General features: G+C 34.6%; 4 protein-coding genes across 4 annotated transcripts; all 4 read left to right on the forward strand.

Annotated features, from left to right (window-relative positions):
- Positions 1-3,920: 3,920 nt before the first annotated feature.
- Positions 3,921-7,998, forward strand: LOC106393974 (glutamate receptor 2.8-like). The gene is made up of 5 exons (XM_048770850.1): positions 3,921-4,238; positions 4,913-6,159; positions 6,359-6,671; positions 6,779-7,212; positions 7,303-7,998. Exons 1-5 carry the CDS (start codon positions 3,953-3,955, stop codon positions 7,888-7,890), a joined length of 2,868 nt encoding a protein of 955 aa, XP_048626807.1. The 5' UTR covers positions 3,921-3,952; the 3' UTR covers positions 7,891-7,998.
- Positions 7,999-8,697: 699 nt separating this feature from the next.
- On the forward strand, positions 8,698-11,529 carry LOC106393973 (glutamate receptor 2.8). Its single transcript, XM_048770851.1, has 3 exons — positions 8,698-10,024; positions 10,197-10,603; positions 10,717-11,529. The coding sequence occupies exons 1-3, from the start codon at positions 9,706-9,708 to the stop codon at positions 11,272-11,274; spliced, it is 1,284 nt and encodes a 427-aa protein (XP_048626808.1). The 5' UTR covers positions 8,698-9,705; the 3' UTR covers positions 11,275-11,529.
- Positions 11,530-19,040: 7,511 nt separating this feature from the next.
- LOC125594773 (glutamate receptor 2.7-like) lies at positions 19,041-20,288 on the forward strand. Its single transcript, XM_048770852.1, has 2 exons — positions 19,041-19,398; positions 20,029-20,288. Exons 1-2 carry the CDS (start codon positions 19,113-19,115, stop codon positions 20,262-20,264), a joined length of 522 nt encoding a protein of 173 aa, XP_048626809.1. The 5' UTR covers positions 19,041-19,112; the 3' UTR covers positions 20,265-20,288.
- LOC125594774 (glutamate receptor 2.8-like) lies at positions 20,284-26,094 on the forward strand (the record flags this gene model as incomplete). Its single annotated transcript, XM_048770853.1, has 4 exons — positions 20,284-20,994; positions 23,116-23,562; positions 24,843-25,155; positions 25,279-26,094. Coding segments are annotated over 4 exons (1,926 nt in total), but the record flags the coding sequence as incomplete, so codon positions are not given.
- Positions 26,095-26,328: the final 234 nt, after the last annotated feature.

Consider the following 26,328-nt stretch of genomic DNA (forward strand, 5'->3'; position numbering starts at 1 on the left):
ATTTACAAATTATATATTTAGTTTATTCTAGAATGAATTTACTCAGTAAACTTATTGACATAAAATATAAAACATAGGCATTGTGATAATGAAACCAATAATTGCTAGGTTTTGGACGGAACAAATACTAAAAAGCCATATTGATATATCATATTATATTATTAACCATCCATTTTTCGGTTTGAATTATATTTACATTTGACTTATTTTTAAAAATAATACTATTTAAATATGATTTAAATCTAATAATATGAACTTTACAAAACGAACAATTTAGTGAATTCCTAATTGTAACATTTATTGAGAGTGTACTATACCACCTTTAATAAAAATGACATTAAAATGACAAAATAGCACACATAAGAATAAAATAAAAACATTTTTCAAGAAAAATAATTACGAACAATCCCGCGCGTAGCGCGGACACCCCCTAGTATATATATATAGAAAGACAAATAACTTTGTTATTTGGGTTGCCTTAGCGGGTACTTGGACCAGAAAAACTCTCCTTAAAACTAACATAGTTCTTAGCACCTAATAACATTGAGTACATATAACAAATTTTGTAGTGTAATCAAAATAATAAATTTTGAAATTATTGCTCGCACGAATGTCAATCCCATCTAGCAAGCATATACATGGACACAAGTTTAGTTTACTTTAACAATGTGTTAAAGATAATAAATTTAGGATTTTTAATGTAAAAACCCCTCAATTAAGTTTATTTTGGGTTAAACTCCCTAAATAAAAGATTTAACAGAAAATCCCCCAACCTAAATTATCTTAATGAATCAGACTCTCCGTTAATTGTCCGTTAAAGTTCGTGAAACAACACGATTTGTTAATAAAAACAACACAATGTTTAACTAAAAATATCATGTAGTTTACCATTATCACTTTTAACTTAAAAGTTTTAAGTGTCGTAAAAGTCCCATTACTGAGAGATACGATGGATGAACCCTAATTTTCGAAAGAAAGATTTTGATTATCGTTAATTTAGTTCTTGTGAGAATCTGAGAGAAGCTGTGTTCGTGAGTTCAAACACAATGACAATCTTAACTCTTGACATAAAATAAGTACAAAAACAACACTTGAAACACAATCAAAATGTCATAGAAACAAGTTTAAAACAACACTTTCACCACAAAAACAAGCTGCAACCACAACTCTATCTTAACAACTTAATTTAGTTAGCTTTTAACCAAACTGACTTACTTTTATTCTTCTGGTTGTGTAACTACACAACCAAGTCTTCTTCCTTGACTTCTTCTTCCTTTCTTGCTCTTCACGCTTCTTCTTCTTCTTCTTCTTCCGTTTCTTGCGCTCCAAGCTTCTTCTTCTTCTACGTGACTCCTTGGTTACTTCCTCTTTTTGTGTGGCAAGCTTCCTTGCTTTCACTTCTTCTTCTCTTAGAGGATTTAATCAAGGTTCAATCTCAACACTCAATGTCAAAACAATAGCCAAAGCTCCTCTGTGTATTTCAGGAGCAAATTCCATTCAAATTTTGCCTAAATAGCACAATCAATTGAAAACAAAACTTTAAACAAATTAGAAAAATCACATAACAAAGTGAAAGCAAAAGAGAACAAAACGAAAGGCATAAAGTACACGAATCACCACGGAGAAGATGAACAATTATAAACTTGAAAATTTGAAGAACCCTAATTTTAACTTTGGGACTCGCCATACAGATATAAGGAAGAAGAAAACCACGTCGTTTTTTTTTTGCATTTATTAAACTATGCGTTCCATTTAGATGGAGATTTTCAAATTTATAACGGGACAACTAACGGAGGGTCTGATTCACTAAGATAATTTAGGTTGGGGGTTTTTTATTGAATTTTTAATTTAGGGGTTTTTATCCAAAATAAACTTCATTGAGGGAGGGGGGGTTTTACATTAAAAATCCATAAATTTAATAGTATCATGTACACAACAGAAATACTTACTGTTGGAAGATCACTAACAATATGAATACAAATGAAAAGCTAAAAATACATATCCTAAGTATAAATGCTACAGTTATATTTAGCAATTATAATTATTGTTAGCAGGTATATATAGTTTTAGAAGAGTAAAATATTTGAAAATAAAATTCTTATGAATTACAACAAAAAGTGTCAACTAATAAAGAAATACCACACCAAATGGTGGAGACATTTCAAAAATATATGTTCAACATGAAGCCCAACCATTTTTCTACATAATGAACGACATCAACTAACATGTAAGGACATGTAGCAATTATATAAGATCTAAATTTATTGTTATAAACCAATTTATGGTGTCAAATTCGATATTAGCTAACAAAGAATTTATAAGATAATAAACTATGTATCAGATAACATGTCATGTACCAGACAATGTATCCAATAGTAACTGCTAACAAAACATGAACCTAAAAATGGAATATAAAAGTAAGGTTCTGCTAAAGATAAATAATATCTGGTAATTAAGTAAATAGCGAGTAATATAAATGTGTTAGTTATAATAATTTTAGTATTATTATATAAACAACTGAAACAGTTAATTTAAGTGGTCTTCAACAATATTAATACAAAGGAAAATCCAAAAATATATTGATATGAAAAATTAAAAATTTTGGTGATCAATGGAGTATGAGGATTTACAATGAATTAGAACATAGGAAAAAAGAGCGACAAAGTAGAATATAAGTGTGCCCAAAAAAAAGTAGAATATAAGAAGAGAAAGAGAGTGAGAGATAAATACACAGCACACAAGAAATAATTTTTTTTTGGTTAACACACAAAACATAAACATAAGAAGAGAAAAAAAAAATAGAGAAAAGAAAGAGAGAGGAATTGATTTCACGTGGATGTGAAAAAGAGAAATACTCCCTCCGTTCCTAAAAGATCTATGTTTTAGAATTTTCACACTTTTTAATAAAAATATTAAAATTTAACTATAAGTACATAATTTTTTGTAATTTTATATTTCTTATATTTTTAAACCAATAAGATTTTAAGAAATGCAATTAATGTTCTTGAACTTCACAATTTCTCATTATTAGTTGATAAAAATTGCATTAGAAATATAAAATATGTATCTTTTTGAAACAAAAGTTTTATCTAGAATATAGATCTTTTAGGAACTGATGGAATAAAAGAGTTAAACATAGAAAGAGAGAGAGCCTGAAAGAAAATTAAAAAAATGACCACTTGCATGACACAAACTGACGCACCTATATGATGTATGGATCCATGGCAGATGGGCAAAATGGGAACGAAATTTAGTACGAAAAATGTGAGGGTCGAATGCAAATTAGAGGTTCATTTGGGTGTATACACACCAATTTCTGTATATAATATCTAAAATTAAATATTTATTTATTTTTCTAAATAAAACATATTTAAATATATAGTTCTAAATAAGAAAATTTTCTTTAAATTAGTAAAGCTATAAATTAATAATCTATCGTAATTCCAATACTATTAATTAATTTGTAGAAGCTTTGAATGGTGACCAATAGAAAGAAGATCATTCAATTTCTTACTATTCCTATAAAATTATATTATTTATAAAGAATATTTTTTTCCTTTCCATTTCATTTCATTCGAGATTAATGTTTAGTTATTCGAATTACTACATACAAAATATGCCACTGGAAAGTTCAGAAAAACAAAACTATGTTATTGGAATTGCTACATACAATACTATGATTCATGTATGATAGACCTGGAAAATTTGTAGCTTTGCAAAGCAAAGAGGTTCAGTGTGCGTCATACTTCAAATTTCATCCGACTCTTCCAACCCAATTTTATTGTCCTTTAGTCAACACTAATATTTTTCTTAATAATTCTTTAGACCTTTTCTTTCAGAACCAATTTCGGGTTTAAGAATCTTTCAAACCAAATTATTCCTCTATATATATATATAACAGAAAAGGGAAGTTAAAGAATTACATAAAGTATCCGCGTCCTCAAATCTTGTGATGATGACAAACACCACTACAAAAACTCGTAACACCTTTCTTAGTTACTTTGTTCTGTTCCTTTTGGGATTTGTGGTGATGGATGTTGGTTTAGGACAAAACACAACAAGTAATGAAATAAAAGTAGGTGTAGTTCTTGATCTCAAAACAAACTTTTCCAAGATCTGCCTCACTTCTATTAACATGTCGTTGTCTGATTTCTACCAAACTCATCCTCATTACCGCACAAGACTTGCGCTACACATCAGAGATTCCATGGAAGATATTGTTGAGGCATCAGTTGCAGGTTCTTTACTTTTTTCTGTCTCTTGCTTCTCCGTTACTATTTTTAAGTAAGGGTAACTTGGTATTGTTATTTTTAGTTTTAGTTGAATGAATATTACCTATGAAGTCACGTAACGTCCATACATGATTAGGTACTATTTTCATTGAATCTAAACAATCTTTTAGATGCCTACCGAATCCCAAGTGTGTTCTTGTATAGTATGTGCAATGAGTCTGTTAGATTACTGGTATATGCTTAGAATCTTGCTGAAGATTAGTCTACTCAGAAATCTTTTGATTAACAATCTTCAGTCTCTTTCTATCCAGGAAGTCGTGGTGACTATCGTATGGTCGAGAAAATTCCTATCACTATATTTAAATTATTAAGAATTAATATCCTAATAACATTAGATTATAACGGAATTACAAACTGATTAAAATATATGCTTTTGAAAAACTCTACATGTTGAATATAATAAAAGACTCATAAAACTAGTAAGATTAGACATTTAAAATGTTAAATGCATAAACCAATAACAGCTCATTCTATTAAAAATATTAAAATCCATAAACGAACAACTATATAATTCCATTTATTGTCGTTCTATCTGTAAGCAAGCGTACATTATCTTCTCAGTGGTCCAAACAAAGGATTAACCATTCTTTTCCTTTTTTGTTTGCTTGTGGTGTAAACAGCCTATGACCTAATCAAGAAGGAGCAAGTGAGCGCCATCATCGGACCAAGAAGCTCTATGCAAGCCGAGTTTATGATTAAACTGGCCACCAAATCTCAAGTACCGACCATCACTTTCTCAGCAACGAGCCCTCTACTTAGAACTATCAACAACCCTTACTTCGTCCGAGCCACTATTGACGACTCATTCCAGGCTGAAGCCATTGCGTCCATTGTCAAATCATTTGGGTGGAGAAGCGTCGTCGCCATTTATGTGGACAACGAGTTAGGTCAAGGAATCATGCCCTCCTTGTCAGAGGCTTTAGAAGACGTGGAAGTCCATAGAAGTGTGATCTCTCCAGAGGCTAGCGATGATCATATTCTAAAGGAACTTTATAAACTCAAGACTGAGCAGACAAGGGTATTCGTTATCAACATGGACGCAAGTCTCGGATTCCGGGTTTTGAAGAAAGCTAGAGAAATAGGGATGATGGAGGAAGGGTATGTCTGGTTACTATCAAATGGAATGACCCATATGATGAGAGACAACGGTCGTAGCTTAGAGACTATGCAGGGCTTGTTAGGTGTAAGGAGTTATGTCCCTCAGTCTAAAGAGCGTGAAGATTTCAGTTTGAGATGGAAAAGAAAACTCGAGAAGGAGAACCGGGCGGGGGATGGTACAGAGCCTAATGTTTTCGCATTGTGGGCGTATGATTCGGTCACTGCATTGGCCATGGCGGTAGAGAAAACCAACACAGAGACATATATGAGGACCTACGGTCCACATCTTCTAGAGGCTCTCTCGAATGTAGAATTCAAGGGTTTAGCAGGAGAGTTCAAACTCATTAACCGGCAGCTCGAGTCATCAACTTTTGAGATCATTAATGTTATTGGAGATGAAGAGAGGGTTATCGGATTATGGACACCAAGTAGTGGACTGGTGAATGCAAAATCAAACAAAACAACATCATTTTTAGGCAAGAGGTTTGGGCCAGTAATATGGCCTGGGAACTCGACCGTTGTTCCAAAAGGTTGGGAGATTCCAACAAGCGGGAAGAAGATTAAAGTGGGCGTTCCAGTAAACAGAGGATTCCTAAATTTTTTGGAGATAAAGACGGATCCAATCACTAATGTAACAACTGCAACGGGTTATGCCATAGACATCTTTGAAGCTGCTCTTAAAGAGTTACCATATTCAGTCATTCCTCAATACGGTTTCGAGTCTCCAGGTGATAACTACAATAATTTGGTCTACCAAGTCTCTGAGGGGGTAAGTTCTTTTTATATATTCTAAATGTTTAATTATATAAATTATAAAATAATTTTAAATTGAAATTAAACGATTAATCAATTAGTATAATATATTTACTTTATAAATTTATATCAATGGACTCAAGAATCAGCTATAATATAATATATTAGGCATTTTTCTTTGATTTTTGATTTCCAATAATTGATAAATGAAGCAGAAGTGGGATGCAGTTGTTGGAGATATAACCATCACGTCGAACAGGTCATCATATGTTGATTTCACGTTACCCTACACAGAGTCTGGGGTGTCTATGATTGTGCCGGTGAGGGACAACAAGAACAAAAACGCATGGGTGTTCCTAAAACCTTGGAGCTTAGACCTATGGATCACCACCGGTTGCTTCTTCGTCCTCATTGGGTTTGTTGTGTGGCTGTTCGAACACAGAGTCAACACGGACTTTCGTGGACCGCTTCACCACCAGATCGGGACTAGTGTCTGCTTCTCCTTCTCCACCATGGTTTTTGCCCACCGTAAGTTAAATCATAACGTTAATTATATTATGATTATCATTAAATACAAAAATATAGTTATTACAACTATAACTGGTGATATGGTGAAACTGTGTGTGTCTATATAGGTGAGAAGGTCGTAAGCAATTTAGCAAGGTTTGTGGTGGTCGTCTGGTGCTTTGTGGTGCTTGTGCTCACTCAGAGTTACACAGCGAATCTCACCTCATTTCTGACTGTACAAAGTTTACAACCAACAACCACAAATGTGAAAGATCTCATCAGCAAAGGGGAGTCTGTAGGGTACCAAGTAGGCACATTCGTCTACGATCTTTTAAGAGATCTGAACTTCCCTGAATCACAGCTCAAGCCTTTTGGTTCTGCCGAAGAATGCGACGATCTTCTGTCCAAAGGGACATCAAAAGGTGGTATTGCAGCAGCTTTTGACGAAGTGCCCTACCTTAAGGATATCGTTTCTCAATACTGCTCCAAATATGCAATGGTTGAACCTTCTTTCAAGACTGCTGGTTTTAAACCTTCCTTTAAGACTGCTGGTTTTGGCTTTGTAAGTTCTTTAATTAATATTTATTTTAGTGCATTATGAAAATGGCAACAAAACAAAAGTATTTTATTTTTATTGCTCGCTTATGTGTAGGCATTCCCCAAGAACTCGCCTATGACAGGAGATATCTCAAGGGCTATCTTGAAAGTGACTCAAAGCAAAGAAATGTCACTCATAGAGAACAAGTGGTTCAACCGTCTTAACCTCGCTAGTGATTGTCCTGATCAAGCCACCGCTGATCTTTCATCTAACCGCCTCAGTGTCAGTAGCTTCTGGGGACTGTTTCTGATAGCAGGCGTTGCTTCCTTCTTGGCACTTCTCGTCTTTGTAGCACTCTTCTTGTACGAACATAGGCACACACTATGTAGTAAATCCGAAGGTTCCATATGGAGAAAACTGAAGTCTTTGTTCAGAATCTTTGATGAGAAAGACACAAGGTCGCACACTTTCAAGAGCAATGCGGTTCATAATGTGAGTTCACCTATTACTCCGAGTCCTTCGAATGTGCAGATCAGACCATTGCCACGAAGCATGTCATTAAACAGGGAGTTTGAGCTAAGACGAGCATGTTTCTCCATGAGTAAAGAACGTTTCAGGACGCAACCAAAACATGATAAACATGGAGAATCTGATATTGAATTTGGAGCTGAAAGACAGAGAGAAGCTAAACAAACTCCATAGAAAGTTATGTTGTAAGTTATCAGCTTAAGTTGTTATTAACTTTTACGTATATAAGCTGTATTTATTGTACTTGATATTAATATAACTCAACGGTGTACACTTGACGCATTGAGTAGCAATTGACTAGTTTGGATATCAGAACAATTTATCCCCCATGTATTAAAAGAAAAACATTATAACATTTGAGGTAACAATGTGTTATCACCACAATGAGTCTTAGAATCTTTAGAAAAATATGTTGGTCCATCTAAATATATAATAAGTTTTTTGTTAAACTAACCATAAATTCGTTATTAATGTTTTTCTTTCTTTCCTTAAATAAAAATTACGAAATTGTCTAATATGACTAAAGTATATATGAAAATTGATGATTTTGGATAATAAAGATTTGATAAAAATCAGTGTATTCTCTATCATATTTGTTTACTTTAATTTAATAAAATAAATTAAACAACTACATTAACTATATAATAAAAAATTTAATTTTTATGTATATGTTATATTTTGATTTTTTTAAACGACTATAAATTACTAAAACTATTAAAAGTCTCACATTAAATTTTTTGCGATCCAAGTTTTAAAGATTTTTCGTTATGATAAAATATAAATGATTACAAAATCATATAAGTAAGAAGTATTATTGATAAATTTTTTTTTGAATGAAGTTTAACCAACTGAGCTACAAAAATTTAATAGCTTAGCGATTGACCAATTTCAAATCACACACATTTGCCTACTCTTGATTTTTTTTTTTTTTTAATATGGAATGAAATATAACTAAATACACATACTTCATTTTAGTTACTCTCTTTATACCTATTATTGAACTTGTTTTCTAAAATATAATTGAACTTGTTAACCTCTTTATCTATACATTGATAAACTCTACTCATAATCACAAAATAATTTTGATTTTTTTTCTATTAACATGTTGATCCTTTTCAACAAAGAAAAATTAAAGAATGAAATGAAGTAAATATACAAAGAAACTCAGATACCCAAAACTATTTAAAATGGATCAAATAAAAAAGATAAAGCAACAGTACATAAGAAACCTAGTTTGAGAACAATGTCTAGACTCAGAAAGTTATTGATGGATAACTTACTCATAATATTTTCATTTGTGTGTTTCTTGTGTTGCAAGCAGCTTTGGACCTAATCAAGAACGAGAAAGTGAGCGCCATCATCGGACCACGAAGCTCTCTGCAAGCCGAGTTTATGATTAGACTGGCCAACAAATCTCAAGTACCTGTCATCACATTCTCGGCAACAAGCCCTCTTTTGACATCTACCAAGACCCCTTACTTCGTCCGAGCCACTCTTAATGACTTATCACAGGTCAGAGCCATTGCGGCCATTGTCAAATCCTTTGAATGGAGAAGTGTTGTCGCAATTTATGTGGACAACGAATTCGGAGAAGGAATCATGCCATACTTGGCTGACGCTTTACAAGATGTGCATACTTGTATAACGATTAGAAGTGTGATCTCACTGGAGGCTAGCAATGATCAGATTACAAACCAGCTTTACAAGCTCATGACAATGCAGACAAGGGTGTTTGTTGCCCACATGCCACCAAATCTTGGGTTTCGGGTTATTCAGAAAGCTAGAGATATTGGGATGATGGGGGAAGGGTACGTATGGATATTTACAGATGGAATGACGAATTGGATTAGCTCTACCGAACACGTTAGCAGCTTGGAGAAATATAAATGTTGTATGTTCATCCACTTCCATATTAAAAAAGCGATCTCTATAATAAGATTATATAGCTCTATCTTTCGATGTGTGTTTTCTAAAAAAAATCATTAATAAATGAGACAGATGTTCGACGCAGCTGTGGGAGATATAACCATCAGAGCAAATAGGTTTTTGTCTGTTGATTTCACGTTACCATACACAGAGTCTGGTGTGTTTATGTTGGTACCAATGAAGGACATTGAAAACAATACATGGTTTTTTCTTCAACCATGGAGCTTAGACCTATGGGTCACTACCGTTTGCTTCTTCATATTCATTGGGTTTATTGTGTGGATTTTAGAACACAGAGTCAACACCGACTTTCGTGGACCGCCTCACCACCAGATCGGCACTAGTTTCTGGTTCTCCTTCTCCACTATTAATTTTGCCCACCGTAAGTTTACTAAAAGCATTCACTGATGATAAATGCTAAAGCTTATAGACTTGCATGCATATTCGTAGTGAGTGAAGAGGTTTGGGTTGCCAATATAATATAATAGATCCCAATTTACTGTCAATACGAGGTTTGCGTGATACATATTAAAGCGTGTGCTGTGTGTATACAGGAGAGAAGGTAGTGAGCAATTTAGCAAGGTTTGTGGTGATCGTCTGGTGCTTTGTGGTGCTAGTGCTGACTCAGAGTTACACAGCAAACCTCACATCTTTCCTTACAGTACAACGGCTTAAACCAGAAGTCACCACTGTGAATGAACTTATAAAAAACGAGGAGATTGTAGGATACCAAAACGGTTCTTTCGTGCTTAAATTTTTGATAAAGAAAGGATTTCAAGTTTCTAAACTCAAGGCTTATAATTCTGCTGAAGAATGCCACACGCTTTTGATCACTGGGACATCGAAAGGAGGTATTGCAGCAGCTTTCGATGAGGTGGCTTACCTTAAAGTTATAATTTCTCAGTATTGCAACAAATATGCAATTGTTGAACCTTCTTTTAAGAGTTCTGGTTTTGGCTTTGTAAGTTCTTTCCCTTTCCTTTAACTTTACCTCTACAAAATTACACAATAAGTTTCACTTTAGGTATTTAATATTTTCATTGCTCGCATTAATTAATTTCATGCTCGGTGTAGGTATTCCCCAAGAATTCACCTTTGACGGATGATGTCTCGAGGGCTATCTTGGAAGTGATTGAAAACGATGAAATGCAACAAATCGAGAATAAATGGTTCTCCAAAAAGAGTAACTGTTCTGATCCAACACTCATTCCTTCACACAACCGGCTTAGCGTCAGTAGCTTTTGGGGTCTATTTCTAATAGTAGGTGTTACTTCGCTCTTGGCTCTTCTCGTCTTTGTGGCCTTTTTCTTTTATGAACATAGGCACACGTTTTATGAGGACTCCGAAATTTCTTTCTGGAGAAAGCTAACGATTTTGGTTAGAAGCTTTGACGAAAAAGACATAAAATCCCACATGTTCAAGGATAGTGCGGTTCATAATGTGAGTTTACCTAGTACTCAATGCACCCCAAGATCTTCAACAGTGCAGAACATACCATGGCCACAAAATCCGTCAGAGAACATGGAGTTTGAGCTAAGAAGAGTGTCTCTCGTTCCGAGTGAAGGATTTTTCACTCCACAACTAGAACAAGATGAAGATGAGGAAGCTAATACTTTACGTGAAGTAGAATGAGGAAGAAAGTTTGTTGAAGCAAGAGATTCAGGAAGAAAGTTTGAACTGACGATCCAACACATTTAGAAACGTACTATTTTCAATTTATATATAAAAAGCTTGACTTAGATACGGAACCAAGAAGACACAAATGCACAGTACCATTATTTACATTCAAATAAGCGTATATATGTTTACAAAATAGTCATTCAAAAAATGTATATATATTTACAAAATAATCGTATCATAATAATTACTTAGTGTTTAACTTGCTTTCATTTGTTTTTAACAATAAAAATTTCCTTTCAATCCGAGTTTTAAATAATAAGAAACACAAAAATACTTTCCTGTGTGGAATATGTAGATTTATTTATTCATTTTTTTGGACAAGGAAATTAGCAGATTTAATGATGGTATTCTTCCATGCCTTTTTAACACTAAGAGCACCATTAACCAAAGTGTTTATGGGGTGTTTAACAAAAAATAATATAATAGTAGGTGGATCCCAGGGTGGATCCACAAAATTTTAAGCGCCAGCTCTTCTGCGGTCTATTTAAGCATTGCTGTTTGCACTGTTTGCAGGTTCCACTGACACGTGAAAACCCGCGATTGGTCTATTTTTAATTTTTTTTTTAATCAGGAAAAAAAAAAAAATTTTAAGCGGTCCATTATGGGTCGTTAGGTTAATGGTGCTCTAAAGACTTCATTCAAAGTAGAGTGAACGGAGGTACAACTCCATACCGAGAATACCATCAGTATATCTGCTAATGTACATAAAACACGTCAAAGGATGCAATTTCAGGCTACTTAATCCTGAATACAGAAAATGATGACATGATAAGAACTTTTGACAACTTATCATGTTTTTGCAAGTTGTTTGATAAGTTTGTAAGACGAGATATACCCATGTTTGACCATACTTTCAGATACTTGAAGAGTTAGGGAAGGCTAAGAGGATGAAATGGTATGGTAGAATAGAAAGCAGGGGAAGAGTGCTGAGTCACGAAGCTCTGACAGGCCGAGAGGCATCGAGCCTTGGTGTTGAGATTGAACCTTGATTAAATACTCCAAGAAAAGAAGAATAAAGAAGAGTAGCTTAGAAGAAGCTACAAAGGAATGGAAGAGGAAGAATAAGAAGGAGAAGCTTGGAGCGCAAGCAACAGAGGAAGAAGAAGAAGAAGTAAGACCAACGACAACAACAAGAAGTCAAGGAAGAGACTTGGTTGTAACTAGAAGTTACAACCAGGAGAATAAGAGTAAAGTCTAGTTTGTTTAGTCAAGCCAACAAATGTGTGAAGTGTTGGTTAATGTCTAGCTAGTCTAGAGTTGTTGTTTGAGTTGGTAAGAGTTGTTAGTAGAGTTAAGGCTAAGTTGTAGTAGTTGAAGTGCAAGTGTAGTAGTTAGTAAAAGACTACTATAAGTATGTATGTGTGTGGTGTTGTAAAAGGTATCCAAGTCTAATAAGAAAAAGATTTGGAGAAAGAACAATGTAAACAATTAAAAATAAACTCTCTTCTCTCTCTACAAGGGCAAAGACAAACGTAAATGAGAGAGGGTAAAGAGAGTGTGAGTTTGTGCTTGTGTTAAAGATAAAACACAAGTGAGTACAAGAGAGTGAAGGCCAAGCCAAGAGCCAAAATCACAACACTTGGTTAAAACAAAACAAAAAAGTAAAGAAATGTGCAGCCAGAGGACACAAGACAATTTTTCTTTTCTCGATAACTTAACTTTTTATTACAAACATTAGAAACTTTGTGGTTTACCAAGAGGTTTCTATTCTTCTTCGTTGATTTTTTCAAGATATTTATTTTCGCAAGTATCTGGAATTTCTTCTTGTACTTGCTAGCGGACATAACTGCCTCACGTTTCCTATGTATAAACCTTATTTTGCTAGAAGATGAAGCAAAATCTGCGGTCGAACAACAAAGAACACTGAACGACAACTTGAAAGAAGAGACTTTTAAAATCCGTTATGAACTCATCGTTCCTAAAAGAATCGAGATCTCGTCAGTCTTTCAAACTTGCATTTTCTTATTCAGTCTTCTTAATACCACAACTTTATTGTAATTTTAATTTTATTCATTTCTAACGTTCTCGAAAGAAGAATGAAGTTTGACTCATTAGGACTGAGATTAAGCACTTAAGTGAATTGTTTATGAAAATTTTGTTCTTTGTTCTTCGAAGGATATCCTTCAAGAACTGAATGATGTTCTTTGTATTATTAGAAAATGTATGATACATTTGGCGGATTGATAGCTAAATTACATTATGATGTTTATGTGAAAATAGTTGTTTAATCCTAAGTATATGAGGCATGAAAGAAAACATTTCACTGGTTAATTTTATAAATCTGCATGGTCAATCATTGGAAAAGAGTTTGCGGTGGCAGTACAATCTTTCTTCGAAAAAGGTTTTCTCCTCCAAAGGTATTAATTCAACAATTCTGGCTCTGATTCTGAAAAAAGACGAGACAACTCGAATGGGTGATTATCGGCCGATATCATGTTGCAATGTTCTTTACAAAGTTATCTACTTATCTCTAAGATCTTGGCAAACGGAATTAAAAAATTCTCCCAAGCTTCATCTATCCTAATCAATCAGCTTTCGTGAAGGAGCATCTTCTTATGGAAAATGTTCTTTTAGCTTCTGAATTTGTGAAATGCTATCATAAGAGTACGATCTCTTCAAGGTGCACTGTGAAGATCGATATCTCAAAGCCTTTGATTCAGTTCAATGGTCTTTCTTGAGATCTATTCTCTCAGTTGGCTTCTTTTTCAGTACAAATTAATGGTGAGCTAGCGGTTTATTTTAATAGCTCTCGAGGTCTGAGGCAAGGCTTCTCACTGTCGCCTTATCTCTTTGTCTTATGTAAACAAGTTCTCACAAAACTTATCGATAAAGCACCACAGAGAAAAGGATTGGTTTTCTTCCCTACTGTAAGGATTTGCATCTCACTCATATCTGCTTTGCAGATGATTTATTGGTATTTTCAGATGGTAAGAAGAGTTCCATTGAAGGCATTCTGCAAGTTTTAAGAGATTTGCAGAAATCTCTGTATTGAGCATCAGCTTGGAGAATCAACGCTCTACATCGCAGGGGTTCTAGAAAGTGACCGGAGAAGAATTCTGGATCAATTTCCTTTTGACTCCGGTTTGCTCCCAGTCCGATATCTAGGCCTCCCGTTGCTGACTAAAAGAATGACTGCCAATGATTATTCCCCGTTGATTGACCGAATAAAGAAGCACATTACAACCTGGACCGCGAGACAGCTTTCTTTTGCAGGTCGTCTATAATTAATCAGCACTATAATTCACAGCATCACCAACTTTTGGATGTCGGTTTACAGGCTCCCGAAAAAGTGCATCAAAGAGATTGATCAGCTCTGTGCGTCATTCCTTTGGTCAGGTCCAACAATGAGCCCTCACAAGGCCAAACTTGCTTGGGAGAAAGTTTGTTAACCAAAGGAAGAAGGAGGATTGGGTGTATGATCGCTGGAAGAGATGAATAAAGTAAACTGTCTAAAACTTATCTGGAGAATTCTGTTCGGATAATCTTTGTGGGTACGTTGGATAAATCGTTACTTGGTTCGAAAGGGCTCCTTTTGGAAGGCAAATGATAATAGTTCACCCGGTTCATGGATTTGGAAAAAGCTGTTGAAGTATAGAGAATTGGTGCAGTCTCTCACTAAAGTCGAGATCCAAAGTGGTTCAACCTCCTCCTTTTGGTTCGATGCCTGGTCTCCACTAGGCAGGCTGATCGATCTAACTGGAACACCGGGTTGCATTGATCTAGGAATACACATTGATGCCACAGTGGAGCATGCTATTCAATCTTACGTCAACGTCACCATCGAGTGGAGATCCTGATCCTGATCATTCTTCAACTAAGATGTCGGGGTTTGACGAGTTGTGACGACGTTCGGCTTTGGAGAGTAGGGAATACTTACAAGCCTATATTCAACACAAGACAGACTTGGGAATTAATAAGGAGCCGGTCAGAGAAGGTGGAATGGTTCAAATGTCTCTGGTTCTCCGGTGCAACTCCTAAGTACTCGGTTTTGTCTTGGATTGCAGCCCATAAGAGGTTGGCTACGGGTGATAGAGTAATAAAGTGGAACCTTCAGACGGATGCTCAGTGTGTTTTGTGTAAGCCTCCAATGGAAACAAGGGAACATCTTTTCTTTAGCTGTCCCTTATCTCAAGAAATTTGGCTGAACTTAACTGGAAAGTTTCCTAACTGTTTATTTTATAGGTCTATGCCTTCTTTTGTAATACCGGTGAAAATTAGTTGTATGAACATGAGCTCGAGGTTATTGAAACCATCGGGACTTGGGTGCATGAACTTGGAGTATTACTTTTTGGGAGTTTTCAAACATTATTATTACAGTGCACGGTATACACCATTGCCACGAAGTCCCCAGTCCGTCACCAATTAGGGAGTTTGTGTCAATAAGAGTGTCTTGCAACGCGAGCAGAGAGCTTTTGAACCTGCAACCGGCACAAGATGAAGATGAGAAATTTTCTATTTAATATGAAATAGAGAGAAGTTGCAAAAGTGCATGACAGGTTTGCCACTTTGTTTTCGATTTTAATAGTATTGTTTTTGTCCAACCAATATGTTGAGTTTAAACTTATCATAGATAAAATCTTGTATTCATATTCGTATGTTTATTTACAAACTTACGTCAATACGAGTTTTATATTCGCAATCAATTTTTTTTTTTAATAATCGGGAGCATCCCGGATCTATGGAAGGGCTTAAACTATTTCATAGTGCCAAGTGCAAAAAAAAAACAATTCTTTTGAAAGTTTAATTTGAAATATCATGTTTTAAAAATAAGATAACAAACTTGTTGATTTATTTTTTTGGAAGGACTAGGAAGTGTTGAGTCTGAAGTCTCCTACATCTCTATAATATGAGACCCAGACCATGTTAAAAATTAGTTATCTTCAGAACATATAAAGTGTTTCAGTGGTACCTAAAGCTTGAAGAGACTATTGTTCAAGCCTCAACAAGGACGTGGGTGGTTTAAATAGCTTTCTTTTAACAAATTTAACGTGGTCCAGTGGTAAGATCAAAAGCTTGAGAGAACAGAGAAAATTAATAAAGACAGATTATATGGACATAAGTTTGTAACCAAATTATCTCTTAGAATTGGATACTTCTCCTTCAGCCTCTGACCCCAATGTAAAACCACTCGACGTCCTTCACTTATCCTTGATGAATTAAAAGCCGGACCAAATGCATTTGTATACTACAAAGACCTAAGTGACTTGAGTCAAGTCTATACAATTGCGAAAGCCTTGACCTACGTAACGTACATGTAGATTCGACATGTCCATACAAAATCAAATGTGCGGTGATCTTTTGGTATTGATGTCTCTTTTTAGTGTTTGGAAAAAAAATGTTGACAATATTAAATATTAGTTTTGGATTTCCCCACACCGAACGTCATTATGTCTTATTGACGGAGAAGATGTGGTGGTCCTCCAACGGTCACCACATTGTGTTTGATTATATAACATACCCAAACACACGTTGAAAAAAACGAGACTTTGTTCTGGTGCATTGAAATTGGTAATAAATTCTTTTATCAAAAATATATTAAAATAGTATATATGTATATATATATATGCTCAAAATAAAGCATGTAGCCAGTCCATATTAGAATTGTCCAAATTTCTTTTCTTTTACACAATTCCATTTCACTCTTTTATCAATTCTAGTAATCATCTTCTACTTCTTTTTGGCTCCAGTCTGCTAGTATTACAAAATAATTGAATCTCATAATCATATCACAAAACTATTTTATATATCATATCTTAAAATAAAAGCAAGATAACTAACTACTCGAGAAAAAAAGAATATGAAATATTAAAGAAGATAAACAGGTGATTATATAAAAACAATTAAAACAATTAATATATATATATATATATATTTGTAAATTAACAAAATAATCTAAATAAATATATAATCCCCGCTAATAAACTGTAATTCCTAAGATCTAAACTCTAAGGTTAACTCCAATGAGACTCCAAAACAGGGATTCCAAAAATTATACAATACCCACCCAATTTGGTATTTTGTGAATAATGTTACACTTACTCTCCAACAAATACTAAAAAAAAATATTTATTGTGTTATATTTAATAAAGGAGTTAAATTATTATTTCTTATCAGTTTAAACTTATAAGTAAACATATATAAATTAGTTAGAATAAAATAAAAAAATAAATTAGTTATAACAAAACATAAATAAATTAGTTAAAACAAAAATTTATATAAATCTAAATAAACATTGAAATAATAAAATTATATTGTTTTAACAAATAAACATACAATCTAAATATAATAAATTATAATGACTCATTACAAATAATTAAAATATCAAAATTATTAAAGAAACAGACAATTTAATCTTATCCGTATGCTTCTCTGTGATGTTTAAGATTTTCTTTTGTGTTTAGAATGTTTTCAAGTTTATTTAATCAATTTCGTTGTTTTCTGGAATTTATATACAAAATCTTATCTTTATTTGATATTTTGTATGTATAGTGTTCGTCCTTTTGAAAAAATTTATAACTTGAAATTTAGAAATATAAACTAATTGAAGGAACTTATTTACCTTATAGTTTTGCAAGCTAATCTATCCAACTGAGTGTTGTTAAAAAAAGAGAAGTTTAAAAAATATATCTCCATCTGAGATTAATATTTAACTATTCGAATTACTACATACTAAACTATGCCACTGGAAATTTCGAAAGAAAAAACTATGCCACTGGAATTACTACATACACAAATATTATTTATGTAATCAGAGACTTGGAAAATTTGTAGCTTTGCTTTGCAAAAAAATTCTGCCTGCCTCGTATTTCAAATTTCATTTGACTTTTTCCAACCCATTTTTATTGTCCTTTAGTTAACACCCTTGTTCGAAAACTCGGGCGGGGAGCCGAGTAATCGTCCGAATAATCGCTACACGGTAGGTGGCCGTGGCGAATCAGACCTCGGCGGTAGCATTAGGGGGTAGCCGTATAGTTTCCATGTTTTAGCCGCCTAGAACGAATTATAACGAAACACGTCCGTGTAATTAACATCACGATTCAACTTTTTTTAAAAAAATCAACGGAAAACTCACTTTTAATTAATTTTCAAGTACAAAAATAAATGTTTAGTTGAGAATCTAGAGTAATCAGGTTAAAAACATCATCAAACCAGTGAAAAATGTTAAGAATTTTTTTTTTTTTAAAGGTAAAGTGGAAAAATTGGGTTTCTGTTCGACAGAGAGAGGTGAGAAGAAGGGGACGATGGCATTATAGTAATTTCGCATTGACTTACAATTAGAAAAATTAACCTCTACCTACCTTCGAACCCGTGAGTAAATAAGCATATTAAAACACCTAAACCACTAGATCACAGTACAATCTTTGTATCGCTCTACATATACTTTTTTAATACAATTACTAAAAACATTGAAAGTAAATAACACTCTGATCACCTCGAACCCATGATAGTTCATGCCATACTAATGACCAAACCACTAGAGTATGATAATATACGTATAAATGAAGTATTATAAATATAAAAATACAAAAAATTCCTCCCCGTGTACTTCCCGATTTTTTCCCGCTTTTCCAATAAATTGCTAGGCCCGGGTGCACCGCACGCGTAGCGCCCAGCGAGTTTCAGAAGAACAAGGGTTAACACTAATGTTTTTAATAATAATTCTTTAAGACTTCTTCTTTTAGAACCAATTTTGGGTTCAAGACTCTTCCAAACCAATTCATTCCTCTATATATATAACAGAAAAGGGAAGTTAAAGAATCACATAATTATCCGTGTCCTCAAATCTTGTGATGATGACAAACAACACTACAAAAACTCGTAACACCTTTCTTAGTTACTTTGTTCCGTTCCTTTGGGGATTTGTGGTGATGGATGCTGGTTTAGGACAAAACACAACTAGTGATGAAATAAAAGTAGGAGTAGTTATTGATCTCAAAACAAACTTTTCCAAGATCTGCCTCACTTCAATTAACATGTCGTTGTCCGATTTCTACCAAACTCATCCTCATTACCGCACAAGACTTGCTCTTCACGTCAGGGATTCCATGGAAGATATTGTTGAGGCATCAGCTGCAGGTTGTTTACATTTTCTGTCTCTTGCTTCTCCGTTACTATTTTTTGGGTAAGGGGATAATTCGGTATAGTTATATTTAGTTTTAGTTAAATGAATACTGCCTATGAAGTTAGGTAACCTCCAGACTTGATTAGGTACTATTTTCATTGAATCTAATCAATCTTATAAGTGCCTACTGAAAGTCCTTAGTGTGTTCTTGTGTGGTATGTGCAACGAGTCTGTTAGATTACTATTAATAATCTACTTGTGGTATATGCTTAGAATCTTGCTGAAGATTAGTCAACTCTAAAAGAAATCCCTACCACTATAAATGAAATATTAAGAATTAATATCCTAATAACATTAGATTATAATAGAATTACAGAACTGATTAAAAATACTATTTTTCAACGTCTGAATAACTCTAGATGTTGAACAGAATAAAAGAATAATAAAACTAGTAACAATAGACTTCGATATTGTAAAATGCATAAACCAATAACAGCTAATTCTACTAAAAATATTAAAATCTATAAACGAACAAATAAGTCCATACTTACGTTCAATATTGCCGTTCTATCTTCTCAGTGGTCCAAACAAAGGATTAACCATTCTTTTTCTTTTTCTTTTTTGTTTGCTTGTGGTGTAAGCAGCCTATAACCTAATCAATAACGAGAAAGTGAGGGCCATCATCGGACCAAGAAGCTCTATGCAAGCCGAGTTTATGATTAAACTGGCCACCAAATCTCAAGTACCGACCATCACTTTCTCAGCAACGAGCCCTCTACTTAGAACTATCAACAACCCTTACTTCGTCCGAGCCACTATCAGAGCCGGGCCTAGAATTTTTAAGGCTAGAAGCCCAAAAAAAAAAAGTGGCCGAAAATAAAATAATGTAGGTAGGGGGATTTGAACTCTGGTTCGGAGTTAATGAACTGTGGCTATTGAACCACTCCACTAAAGACACACTTATTGAAATTTGTGGCCGGTTATATTATTATTATTTGGCGGCCGGAAGCCCATGCTTCTTTAGCTTGGGCCCAGGGCCGGCTCTGGCCACTATCGACGACTCATTCCAGGCTGAAGCCATTGCGTCCATTGTCAAATCATTTGGGTGGAGAAGCGTCGTCGCAATTTATGTGGACAACGAGTTAGGTCAAGGAATCATGCCCTCCTTGTCAGAGGCTTTAGGAGACGTGGAAGTCCATAGAAGTGTGATCTCTCCAGAGGCTAGCGATGATCATATTCTAAAGGAACTTTATAAACTCAAGACTGAGCAGACAAGGGTATTCGTTATCAACATGGACGCAAGTCTCGGATTCCGGGTTTTGAAGAAAGCAAGAGAAATAGGGATGATGGAGGAAGGGTATGTCTGGTTACTATCAAATGGAATGACCCACATGATGAGACATAACGGTCGTAGCTTAGAGACTATGCAGGGCTTGTTAGGTGTGAGGAGTCATGTCCCTCGGTCCAAAGAGCGTGAAGATTTCAGTTTGAGATGGAAAAGAAAATTCCAGAAGGAGAACCGGGCGGGGGATGGTACAGAGCCTAATGTTTTCGCATTATGGGCGTATGATTCGAAGAAGTTCTTCTCAATATGCATGACATCTAAATTATGCCGCAATAGATGACTCTCCCAATATGGCAGATCCCACAAAATACTCTTTTTGTGCCAGTTATATAGCTCTCCAACCTCATTGACTCGAATATTTTCATGTCCACCTACATCTGACGTCCTTTCTGCATCAAAATACCTAAACTGCTTCAACAAATCTTTCCCACTAACTTCCTCAGGTGGACCATCAAACACCTGCTTGTTCTTCGTAAACGAAGTCTTACTCATGCGGTATGGATGATCAGGTGGTAGAAATCGTCTGTGACAGTCAAACCAACACGTTTTTCTTTCGTTCTTTAGTTGGAAAGCATCTGTGTCATCTTGACAATATGGACATGATAGCTTCCCATGTGTTGTCCATCCAGATAACATACCATATGCTGGAAAGTCACTTATTGTCCACATAAGTACTGCCTGCATCTGAAAGTTTTCTTTGCACGAAACATCGTATGTCTCAAAACCATGCGCCCATAGTTGTTGCAACTCATATATCAGTGGTTGAAGAAACACATCTAGTGATCTTTTAGGATGATCTGGCCCGGGGACGAGAATTGAGAGAAACAAAAACTCTCGTCGCATGCACAAGCTCGGCCGTAAGTTGTACGGTGTCACAATAACTGGCCATAGAGAATACTGTCTTCCATGCTTTCCAAATGGGCTGAAACCATCAGTAGATAATCCAAGATAAACATTTCTTCTCTCTTCCGCAAATTCTGGATATGTTGACTGGAAATGTTTCCAAGCCTTCGCATCTGAAGGATGTCTAATCTCACCATTTGTGGAATGCTCTGCATGCCATCTCATTGCTTTTGCTGTGCGCTCACACTGATACAACCTCTTCAATCTTTCCGTCAAAGGCAAATACCACATTCTTTTGAATGGGATCGGAACTCTTCCCCTCGTCTCCTGATAACGAGGTTTCCCACAAAATTTGCATACATTCTGTGTCTCATCCGCTCTCCAGTAGATCATGCAGTTGTCAATACCTACATCTATCACTTCATACGGTAGTTGAAGACCTGCAACAAGTTTCTGAACCTCGTAGTATGAACCCGGTGCAAGGTTATCCTCAGGTAGAATACCTTTGACAAAATCAGTAATCGCATCCATACATTCTTCAGCCAAATTATAGTCTGTCTTAATACCCATTAATCTAGTTGCAGATGATAAGACTGAATGACCATCTCTACAATTTTGATACAAGGGTTGTTTTCCTGCATCCAACATGTCAAAAAATCTCCTAAATTCGGGATTTGGTTCTTCCCCTCTATAATGATCATGTACCATCTGCTCAGTACCTACACCATAATCTATATCCGTTCTAGATTCTTCTAACCTAATATCAGGCTGAAATTCACTAACAGGCTGAGGTTCGCTAGTACTACCATATTCATAACCAGTTTCCCCATGAAGGTACCAAACTTTATAATTACGTGAAAACCCTTTCATATACAAATGAGTCCAAACATCAAATTCTTTTATAACCTTATTATTATTGCAAGAAGAGCAGAGACATCTTAACATACCACTTTTTGCATCCGGTTGCTGTTGAACAAGCCTCATGAATTCTCTAATCCCTTGAACGTATTCTTCCGTAAGCAAATTGGTGTTCGGATCCAAATGAGGTTTATCCATCCACGAACGATAATAAACTTCTGAAGACATGATTTTCACGGAATTGTTATGACTAAAGAGAATGAAGAGAGAATGAAGTGTGAATGAGTTGAATGAGGAGGGGTTGTATTTATAGGAAATTGCTTACGGTCCTCCGACGACTTTCCGACGTAATTCCGACGGATGTAAAGCAGTCTGTCGGAATTCCGTCGGTATTGTCCAATCTCAAACGGCTATACAACGGTCATATATATTTGTCGGCAACGGTCACATGGTTCGTCGGAAATTCGTCGGAAAATTCCGACGGAATTCCGACGACTTTACTGTTAATCGGAATGTCGTCGGAAATTCGTCGGAATATACCGACGAACTTCCGACGACTACAACGGTTACATTTTTTATCGGAATGTCGTCGAAAAGTCGTCGGAAAATTTCGACGACCCTTGTTTCGTCGGAAATTAGTCGGTAATCCGTCACAAATGTCCGACGACATTGATGTCCGTCGGAACCTCCGTCGGAATTCGGCGTGTTTTCTTGTAGCGTCGAGTCATCAACTTTTGAGATAATCAATGTTATCGGAGATGAAGAGAGGATTATCGGATTATGGACACCAAGTAGTGGACTGGTGAATGCAAAATCAAACAAAACGACATCATTTTTAGGCAAAAGGTTTGGGCCAGTAATATGGCCTGGGAACTCGACCGTTGTTCCAAAAGGTTGGGAGATTCCAACAAGCGGGAAGAAGATTAAAGTGGGTGTTCCAGTAAACAAAGGATTCCTCAATTTTGTGGAGATAAAGACAAATCCAATCAGTAACCTAACAACCGTAAGGGGTTATGCCATAGACATCTTTGAAGCTGCTCTTAAAGAGTTACCATATTCAGTCATTCCTCAATACGGTTTCGAGCCTCCAGGTGATAACTACAATGATTTGGTCTACCAAGTCTTTGACGGGGTAAGTTCTTTTTTATATATTCTAAATGTTTACTTATATACAAATAGACCTATAACTAATTAAATATAACTATATATACAAATATCACATGTCTAATTAAAACAACATAATATTATTTATATAAATTATAAAATAGTTTAAAATTAAAATTAAACTATTAACCAATAATCATAATATATTTACTTTATAAATAATTTTTCTTTGATGTCTGATTTCCAATCCCCTATATATTATTTGTGAAACATTACAACTTCTTTTTGTAGCCACATGTCATCACTAGGATGATTCTTAGAATTACTAGAGAAATAGGTTGATCCATCTAATTATATAATAAACTTTTTATTAAACTAACCATAAATTCATTATTAATGTCATTTATTATTTCCTTAAATAAAGATTACGAAATTGCCTAATGTGGGTAAAGTATATATGACAATTAATGATTTTGAATAATAAAGATCTGATAAAAAAAATGTATCTTCTATCAAATTTTTTTAATTTAAAACTATTAAAATAACTTAAAAAAAAACAAAATAACCATATTATAAAAATTAAGATTTTTCTGTATATTTTATATTTTGAATTTTAAAAAATAACAATAAATTAGTAAAACTGTTAAAAGTCACACATTCAAATTTTGCGATCCATAGTTTAAAATTTTTGTTATGACAAAATACAAATGATTACAAAATCATATAAGTAAAAGTCTAATTTAATTAATCATTAAGATTTAAAATATATATGTATATATATATATATCATTCTAAATTAAACTATAAACCATATTGAATAAATAAATATTTTAGTTTCAAAATTTACTTTAAATAATTGTTTTTGATAAAAGTTTTGAACTAACATTGATAAATATTTTTAAATTATCAATTACTAAAATTATTAATCCCACAATGAAAATTTTGTTATCAGTAATTTAAAGTTTTTGCTATTAAAGATACACATGATAAAAAAAACATATGAGTAGAAAACATCATTAAAAAAAAATAGACATTAATATTATAAATATACTATGTATGTTAATATCATTTAAATTTAATTACATATCCTATCAAATTTTTTTTAAAAATTGTTTGGATTAATAAAATTGATTTATACGTTCGCACCAATTTAATTATATATGTAATAGTTACTGACTTTTAATTATTTAATATATATTTATTATTTCATAATATGTAAGAACATATAATACATAAAATAATTTATATATATAATTTTTATCTCGCGCAAAGTGCGGATCTTAATCTAGTAATTGATAAATGAAGCAGAAGTGGGATGCAGTTGTTGGAGATATAACCATCACATCGAACAGGTCATCATATGTTGATTTCACGTTACCGTACACAGAGTCTGGAGTGTCTATGATTGTGCCGGTGAGGAGCAACAAGAACAAAAACTCATGGGTGTTCCTAAAACCTTGGAGCTTAGACCTATGGATCACCACTGGTTGCTTCTTCGTCTTCATTGGGTTTGTTGTGTGGCTGTTCGAACACAGAGTCAACACAGACTTCCGTGGACCTCCTCACCACCAGATCGGCACTAGTGTCTGCTTCTCCTTCTCCACCATGGTTTTTGCCCACCGTAAGTTGTTACACTTATCAATAATCCATGTATAACATATGTTAAACTTTATTACGATTTATATAAATATTTTTTAACAAGAAACAGTATTGTAGTGATATGGTGAAATTGTGCGTGTGATAGGTGAGAAGGTAGTGAGCAATTTAGCAAGGTTTGTGGTGGTCGTCTGGTGCTTTGTGGTGCTTGTGCTAACTCAGAGTTACACAGCGAGTCTCACCTCATTTCTGACGGTACAAAGTTTGCTTCCAACAGCCACAAATGTGGAAGATCTCATCAGAAGTGGGGAGTCTGTAGGGTACCAACAGGGCGGTTTCGTTAAAGATATTCTGCTAGGTCTGAAATTTTTTGAATCACAGCTCAAGCCTTTTGGTTCTGCCGAAGAATGCGACGATCTATTGTCCAAAGGGACATCAAAAGGTGGTATTGCAGCAGCTTTTGACGATGTGCCCTACCTTAAGGATATCGTTTCTGAAAACTGCTTCAAATATGCAATGGTTGAACCTTCCTTCAAGACGGCTGGTTTTAAACCTTCCTTTAAGACCATCATTAACTCAGGGTTCTTAGTACATGGTTCTTAGCAGAATATAAGAATCCGACTCTTAACTTTTAACTGAAAAAGTTAAGAGTCGGCTCTTAAATCTCTTATTTAAGAGCCGACTCTTAGCATTTTCAGTTAAAAATTAAGAGTCGGGTTCTTATATTCCGCTAAGAGCCCCGTCCTAAGAACCCCCGTTAATGATGCTCTAAGACTGCTGGTTTTGGCTTTGTAAGTTCCTTAATATTTATTTTTATTAATTTACAAAATTGGCAACAAAAACATCAGTATTTTATTTTTATTGCTCGCTTATGTGTAGGCATTCCCTAAGAACTCGCCTATGACAGGAGATGTCTCAAGGGCTATCTTGAAAGTTATTAGTAAAATAACATAATTCTCATTAATTAAAACTGACTGTACACTTGAGTATATATACTGTATCCAACTAACTGTACAGGACAATATACGTAAAACATATTTACAAAGACTCTATATACTATAATAGTCCCCCTCAAGATGGGACGAAAATGTTCAGTAGACCCATCTTGCCAAACAACCGCTTGAACTGAGCAGGGTAAAGAGGCTTTGTAAACGGGTCAGCTAGCTGCAAGTCAGTCCGTACATGAAGAAGTTTAAAC

This window comes from Brassica napus (genome assembly GCF_020379485.1).
Source record: "Brassica napus cultivar Da-Ae chromosome C4 unlocalized genomic scaffold, Da-Ae chrC04_Random_4, whole genome shotgun sequence".
Classification (NCBI taxonomy): domain Eukaryota; kingdom Viridiplantae; phylum Streptophyta; class Magnoliopsida; order Brassicales; family Brassicaceae; genus Brassica; species Brassica napus.